This window comes from Hyposmocoma kahamanoa, unplaced genomic scaffold (genome assembly GCF_003589595.1).
Source record: "Hyposmocoma kahamanoa isolate Upper Pololo Valley unplaced genomic scaffold, ASM358959v1 84, whole genome shotgun sequence".
NCBI lineage: Eukaryota > Metazoa > Arthropoda > Insecta > Lepidoptera > Cosmopterigidae > Hyposmocoma > Hyposmocoma kahamanoa.
In genome coordinates, this window is record NW_020654229.1 from 5265428 (window position 1) to 5274065 (window position 8638).

Here is an 8638-nt window from a genome sequence, read left to right on the forward strand (position 1 = left end):
ATGAGGCATACACTTGGTTGCATATATGTTTTCTTGAAATTCGTACAAAATCAAAATAATTGTTTTTAAAATAAATTATGTATTTTCTGATTATAAAATCACTTGCCCGTGGAAGGAAACATTCCTGTTTACTCGTTTACCCACAGTTATGGTGCTTTTGCAGTTTATAATGGCACAATTATGCATTTTTCGCGTTTTCGACTGGTGTTTATCTACGATAACGGTCGAGCGTGTTCTGAAGTGTAGCAGCGTAGTGTATTGCACCTGCATTGGGCACGCGAAGTACGTACACTTGCGGCGTCTATCTAGATGTATGTCTGTGATTTCAACCTATTGTTAACAGATAGTTAGTTACAAAACAGCTTTGTTAAGAAAGAGTATAGTTGAGATGGCACCAAAAATATATAATAAACTATCGGAAAACATGAAGTTACACAGCATACCATTAGCATTATTAAAAAAGAAACTGACATCGTTATTGATTGATATAATGTTGTTATACCATTAATGATTATCTACAGGACAACTTATAATTATTAAATTTAATCACATTCTATACAGGGTGGAAATTTGTAATGCCACCTGGAGGGAAAGTACTCTAAATACTGGAGATACAAATTTTTACTTAAAGGAAACATTCCTTTATTTTTTAAAAGAAATAAAACTGCATTCATAGATTTTCGAAAATTTCTAGCAACACGCGGGAATCGAACCCGCTTTAATCTGAAAAAATTGCACCCTGCACTTTTATTGCATCGATCGATAGGGTTAATTATAAGAATAAAATCTCTCTCACAAAATTGGTTAATTAAATGAAAAAAACAAAACGATGAAATCTTAACGTATTTTAATAAAACGAAAAAAATGGTAATCTAACTAATTAGTTGCTCGAAATGAGCTCCATTTTCTTGGATACACAAATTTAATCTTTTAACGAATTCATTTTAAAGGCTGAGGTTCAGAATACGATTTGTAATACAATTCATCACAACGCGTTATTAAAAGTTACTCAAATTTCAAATCTGCGCGCGAAAACGTTTTTTCCACACTAGCGTGGAAAAGATTTTTGTAATTCGAACTTGACGATGGACTAAAAAAAAAAGACTCCAATAAGCGACTTGTCGTACATTACTTATTTATGTAATATAAATCCGTTGGTATATTTTATTTTTATTTTGTTGATAAATTTTGACAAAAAATTGACAATGGTAACTAATTGTGTTTATTAAATTATTTTAATTCGTCGAAGAACTAAAATAATTTCAATAATCACTTTAGCACGCAAAATTATAATTACAAGCAAGAATAAAAATTGATGAGGTGCAAATTCAGAACGCATCCGAAGATAGACTTTTTCTTTTGAGTAAAAAAACTGTTGCTTTTTTATATTCAACTGTTTTTCTTCTCTACATCTACCTTCGCTACGCTCAGGAACCTATTTTTGAACCACTCGCTTCGCTTCCCACTTCGCTTCGCTTGCTCAGGTTTCAATACAAGCACTCGCGTCAACAACAACTCCGCCGCCTTGCATAAGAAATAAGTACTGACGGAATTACTCCTATTTTAATATTTTTATGCCACTTGTTGGCAAAATATGCTGAACTTACTTAATTTTATAACATCTGCTTTTATTGTACCATATTTACAAGAAATAAATGATATTCTGTTGTATTCCAATCAAATCATCGATTCAAAAATGAAAGTGTTTTAATTTTGCGAGGTAAATTAAAATACCACTTCCGGCGCAACCATATTCGACAATTTGTTTTTGTATTTTTGCAGCGATATTTGAATGTATCCGGGGTGTTGAGATGCTGGGTCCTAATTTTAAACTACCTACGTGCCCCAACTTCTTCAATATCTTCCATCCCTATGATCCTATCGCGTATCGGTGAGTATACAACGCTTTCAAACATCATCGTGAGCCTATCGCAGTCCAGTGCTGGCAAATCCACGACTTTCTAGATTTTAGAAACTAAATCATTAGAGAAGGATGGCGACATCCCGTGTATTTTGTGACCCAGTGTTTTTGACGACGTGCATTAAAGAGACCGCTAATCGAGTACAGCCTGTAGAAGCTGGGGTTATGAAGTTGATATAGGTTATGTTTATACACTATATATGTATATATATATATATATATATGTAACAACAACACTATATAAAAACTATATATATATACACATTGCCCTCTATGCCGCTTCAGATGTTTGTTCGTAGTAGCAGAAAACTACAAGTTTTCAGTTTGTTCCCAAAGCTAATAAAGAACTTGCTGAATATTCCCAAATCTGCCAAACTCTGCTACATTTAATACAATGTTAACATGTTCTGCCGCAATGAAAATGAATAAAAATTAAATCTGCCCAAATGGCAGAAATCTGCCACAAATGGTCACACTGTTCTCAATATCAATGTGACATTGACATTAGCAATAGGCCTCTTGTCAAAACGTTCCTTTGTTAACTTTCTTATCTCTCATTTAAATATATTCTACTTCGATTCTCCCTCTGAGTCACCAAACAAAACTCTAACACACCCTCCATAACGTTTATGAAACTAGAAAACGGACACTGGCAGAGCTGAGACTAAGTAGACTCACAAGCCATTCATTAAGAAGAAAAAAATATATGTGTAGTCTTAAATATTTTTGTCACATTGTATTTTATTTTTTGTTTTATGTCATTACTGTCTGATTGATTATTTCATTAGGTATTTTATAGCTTTAATGTTTTATGTGTGTACTATAAAATATCCATTACTTTACTTCATGCTTAAAATAAAATTTACGTACAAGAACGTTACCTAATCTATGATCGAACTGAACCAATTGCGTTGTATTTTTGCATTGATTCTAAAATACATTTTTTTTATTTAGACTTTTTTTCAGGCCACTTAACCCATGCAATATATACCTTAAGAACTAACATAAAAAAAAAACATACATATAATATAATATGACAATAAAATAAACTAAACTAATCTACACTTATAGTACTTGTCGGCGGCGTTTGCGCAATCTGGTGTCAGGTAGCTGGCCGCGGAATCGCCGATATAAGACACCCTTCGCCAAAATTCTTCCTACATGAAGGCCGACAAATGTTCGGTTGGCGCTCTCACCACAAACGAATTACAATTTGCGTTGTGGCGGGACTCCAACCGCTCGACCCTCAGGGTGGATTTGTCTTTTAGCCTGATGTACTCCACTATCTTCTCAGACTTCGTAGTAATGTAGTCGCGACAGGTACAGCAGCGTCTTCGTTGTTGCCGAACGGAGCAAAAGTTCGATCCTGTCGGTGCTGTGTCACACAGGTTGCGGCTGGTGGGTTTCCTCTTCCTCTTCACTACCTTTGTTAAGCCGTCCTCGTCGCATTGATCCGTCTGCCTCTGTGGTTTTGCAACTTCGGGGACAGACATTGTTTTGCAGTTTCTTTATTCCCGACTTCTAAAAACATACAAAAATATATTGATAACTATGCATAAACAAAGACGTAAAATTATACTAGCGAAGTCCATGAACTTCGTTGATTTTATAATTATTGGGTTAGTTTTCGCCATCCTTCTTTTTATTGCGTGACAAAATGTTTCATCATCGTGATATTCAATTATTTTTTGTGAAATTACTCCACTAGTTTGTTATAATTATTAATACAAAGATTCCTTCGATCCGGCCGGATTCGACGGAGATTTAACGACTTTTTAGCCGTAGCGCCATCTATGAGCAATCTAAGTTATATATTATATTTTAAGTTATCTATTATAATTTTGTCTTAAGTTATATAGTTATAGCTTAGCGTCTGGCGTGGTTTGCTAGGAGATGTCGGTTCAAACAGGCCGGACCGAAGGAATTTTTTCCAAGTATTCGATCTTTGTATTAATAATAATAACTAAATAATTGTAAAATAATTCCAATCTCTTTCAGGATCGAGCCCCTTATTAACCAAGAGTTAGAGAAAGTGAAGCCGCTGTTAATACCTCATCACAAAGGGAGAAAAAGGATGCATTTAGGTAAGTAAACGAAAATTAAGTTAAAGCCACAGATAATGTAATACTACTGCAAGCCTACCGCTTAACTGAGACGGTTCCTGAGGTAGCTGCGCGGTGCGGGAGGGTGACAGTTTGTGCACCACTTATGTCGCACTTCACACGGGATTATTTCGACAAGATTTTTCTGACGATGTTCAATAAGTTGATTCGATGAAGTGCCAACCAAATTAGACAATTGTTGTTATGTGAAACCGACTTCAAAAAAGGAGGAAGTTCTCAATTTGACTGTATTATTTTGTATGTTACGATTTTGATGATTTTTTTATTGTTGGAAAGAGGGTACCTGAGTATTGGTCCCATTTAGAATAGAATAGAATAGAATACATTTATTACATAACACCACAATACAATAATAAACAGTACAAAATAAAAAGTAAAAAAAATAAAGATAAAACAGAACTAAATTAAAACTAAAACAAACTAAATTAAAACAAACAGAAAATGAATAACAAAAAAGAAAACTAAATGAAATTAATTAAAAATAAAATCTTAGCAATAAATAATTATGCGACCACAAAGCTGGTCAACATTATTTTTGTACTAAGTAGATGTTCTGTGTGCGGCTGTGGCGTATGTAATAGGATCCACTCAGCTAATGTCACAGCCGGGACAAGGCTGTGACGCCGATTTTCAGTGGACTCTAAAAATTTCAATTTGAAGGAAATATTCTACCTCTAAGGGTGGCAAACTAGGCGATGAATCCGTTTTCACGCACTTTCCGGTAACCGATTTCGATAAAACTTGGCAAATAGGTGTAATTCCACGAACTTTTGAGGTCTTTTTTTTTAATAAAAAAGTTATGACGTCACACACTTTATAATTATGGTTTTCAACTGAAGCACTGTAGTTAGTAAATTCACATTTTTTTCACACATTTTTATTCGCACATTTCACACATATTCAGCCTCGTCAATCGCCATCGGGCGCTTGTCGACATCGAATCTGTATCAATTTTCTCCGCCTGTTCTTATATTATTCATATTAATTAATAGCGCCCAGATTGCGGAATGCGAAAAGCGGCCCCCTACACTTCGCCTCAATTTATAATTATGTATATTAGTGATGTTTGTTAGCAATACCTCTGGAGAGAAGTTGAAGCAGGGGTAATGTTGATGGTGTTGAATACTTGCAGAGCTCAAAGAAACTATGGCACGCGTAGGCGCTGATATAAAACAGAAATTGATCGAGTCAGTGAAAGCGACGTGGACGAATATGTGGAAGACGCAGCCACCTCCGGACAACCAATTAGAGAAGGTACGCTTGTGTCTATTATTATTATTATTATTAAGCTCGTGTCCGTTATTAGTGCACGTGTCCGTTATTGGTGTCCGTGTCCGTTATTGGTGTCCGTGTCCGTTATTGGCGTCCGTGTCCGTTATTCGTACCCGTATCCGTTATGGCTGCCCGTGTCTATTATTTATTAGTGCTTGTATCCATTATTGGCGCCTGTGTCCACTATTGGTGTTTTCCGGAAAAACAATTAGTTAAGGTAGGAAATGAAACTATTTTTCCGGATTTAAATCGTGTAGTATTTGTTTTTTCAAACAAACCGACGTTTCGGTAACCTTTTTCTTTTCATTAATTTTTTTTATTAATAATTTTGGCTTGGATACAAGTCCTTTGAGCCATGTCTTCGTTTAATTATGTTTCTGTAAATATGGCTGCCACAAAGAGGATAGGCAATTTGAGGCGGCGTGATTGGATTGACTCGGGATTCCTTAGAACGGGCCGATACGGGTATTTTAGTTCGAGATTCGTATAATTTCGCGTTTTAATCTTCGATTAAGGCACAATAGCACTATCCTATTCCACTTTATACTAGATTTCACAAAATAATTGAAAGTCAAAATAAAAACGACACTTTTCCCTCCAAAAGGCCCAGAGCCAATTTTCTTTTCTTTAAAAATAACTGATGTTTATACCATTTACCTCGCTATAGTGATGTGAAAAGTTGTGTGTTTCGCTTTCTCGAGTCTTGAAACCCTCGCTACGCTCAGGAATCTATTTTTAATTTTAGCTTCCTTCGCTTGCTTAGGTTAGTTAGGTACAATTTTTTTTCGTTTTATTTCACTAATGTGTACTATTAAAGAGGATACCTCAGTAGTTCCATTTAAATTTGAAGAAAATATTCCACCTCTAAGGGTGGCAAACTAGGGGATGAATACGTTTTCGCGCACTTTCCGGTTTCAACAAAACTTGGCGAATACAATTCCACGAACTTTTTAGTACTCTGTACGGAGATTTTATCTTTATCACTTAATTACTCTTAATTTTTTTTTAATATTATGACTGCAACAAATATGGTTTGTTTTTAGTACATTGTAACAAATTTATAATTTCTTTTTGTGACCTGGTTGAGACATTACTCATACTATGTGAAATGGACTATAGCATACGATAAGAGGAAGAAGAATTTATATTTTGCTTAACCTATGATCAGCAGTAGAACACTGAGTCCGAAGTGTGGCTAACATGCTTTTTCGTATTCAGGTGGTTGAAGAAGAAATGGAGAAAGAACGACTTACTGATGTCAAAGACGATCAACAACAGAACGAGATTCTCGTAAGTATCAAAATGTTCCGTACCTATATTTTCCACAGTTGGGCACGCGTCTTACAAGTAGTATATAGGGTTAACTGAAAAATAGTAACAACCTTGCAGGACTTTTTTTTTACAACATTCCAAGTCGTGTACCATCAGGCGATGGTAAGTTACACGCCAGTTGCAGTGCCACTCTGAGCTCTTTTTTTTTTATTACTTCTGGGACCTCTGCGTGACAGGAGGGGGAGAGCTTAAATCGCAAAGATTTGAGGGTCACTGCCACTGCGCCTGAGACATAAGTTGACTAGTCCCATGTACCTGTAATTTTCACCAGCATCCTTATTACTCTTCAAAACCGGCTCACATTACTGCTTGGCTGCAGAAATGGATAAGATGGCAGTACTTCCCAGGACGAACTCTTTCACAAGGAGCTCTACTGCTACTAAAAGGACTGGTCTAGTCTTCGTGTTTAATTATGCGATTAATTTGTTGACCGATTTTGATGATTCATTTTTTGTTGAAAAGAGGTTACCTGAGTAGTGGTCCCATTTAAATTTGAAGAAAATATTCCACCTCTAAGGGTGACAATCCAGGGGATGAATGCCTTTTCGTGCACTTTCCGGTAACCGATTGCAATAAAACTTGACAAATAGATGTAATTGCACGGACTTTTAATGATGGTTCTTCAAATAAGCAAGTTACACTTCCATACAAAAAGAAGAATATTGAAATGGATCACTTTAAACGGTTATAATTCTGTGGGGTGGGGGTCGTCGGGGAGGACGCTTGTTAGTTTGAATTTTGTGCCTTACTACCTAATTCAGACCTAAAAATGTAACAACAAAGTCAAATAATCGTTTATTCCATGGGTAAAAAAATTCCACTTGAAAACGTCGTTTTACTGCTAGTTCACTATGCCGACTTCCCTGTGAAGAACGAGCAAGAAACTTTAGGGTTTGCTCTTTTCAAATAAATTTAAATGCTATATGCTATAACGTTACATTTTGAATCATATTTGTATGGAATCGAGACTCACATTATCTTCCATACATCTTTATCTAACACTTGGTCTAGAATTTTGTAATATGACTTTTCAATTAACATACTTTTAATGTAAGATTTAGACTTAGGAAATGGTAATCTTAATATATGCTCCAGAATCTTATTGTAAAAACGTATACAGTTCCCCATAAAATTATCGTTTACCTTAGTTAAACGACTTTTGTAACGTTGGACTTAGTTCTAAGGTTAATATTATGGAAATTTTCTTTCTCCATATATACCAGTCTTTTTAAACTTGTCTCTGTGAGAAACCCGAGAACCTAAACGGTAGATAGAACGAATAGCTCGTTTTTGTCACACAAATATGGTTTGTATATCTGCCGCTTTACCCCACATCAGAATCCCGTAGGACGTTATACTATGGAAGTAATTAAAGTAAACTAGTCTAACTGTAGCAACATCGGTAAACTCACGTATTCTACGGACTGAGTATGCAGCAGAGCCTAACCGAAATATATGGAAACCATTGTAGTTTACTATCTAAGGTCACTCCCAAAAAGACAGGTTCATTAATAAGGTCTTAACTTTTCACCATTTATTTGTATGATTGGACTAGACGATTTTGCATTAGGTAATTCAAATTTAACACACTTTGTCTTCTTGGCATTGCACCAATAAAATACCTTTGAATCGTTAATTAAAAAATATCAAAGTAAAAAATAAACTATTATGCTTTACAAGTTATGGAACAAAAGTTGTTTACGAAGTTAGTAAAATTACAAATAGCCTTGTATACCACTGCAATCGTCCAACGCGGTAAGGAGCCTCAACAAGCTTTTGAAGAGCTTTTGTGAATCATCCTTTGCAAGTGATGATGTCTCATTGAAACTAATACGTCACTAAACGTAAAGGTTACATTTTCAAATTTAAACTTATGTATATTGTATCTTGTCCATGCCAGGTAACCTCGGAGATGCTGGGAAAACTAAATGGCGGACAACGCGTAGACTATGTGCTCCAAGAAGCTCCATTCGAGATGATCAACGAGTAT

General features: G+C 35.5%; 1 protein-coding gene across 1 annotated transcript in view; it reads left to right on the plus strand.

Moving 5' to 3' along the window:
• The window catches only part of LOC113234423, a gene marked incomplete at its 3' end in the record, with an annotated part of 144456 nt that extends 135821 nt beyond the window's left edge, over positions 1–8635 (plus strand). Inside the window, exons 13-17 of the mRNA XM_026469734.1 lie at positions 1783–1891; positions 3920–4005; positions 5177–5298; positions 6535–6606; positions 8549–8635. Of these exons, the coding sequence (XP_026325519.1) occupies positions 1783–1891; positions 3920–4005; positions 5177–5298; positions 6535–6606; positions 8549–8635 (476 nt within the window). The remainder of the gene's footprint in view (positions 1–1782; positions 1892–3919; positions 4006–5176; positions 5299–6534; positions 6607–8548) is intronic.
• Positions 8636–8638: the final 3 nt, after the last annotated feature.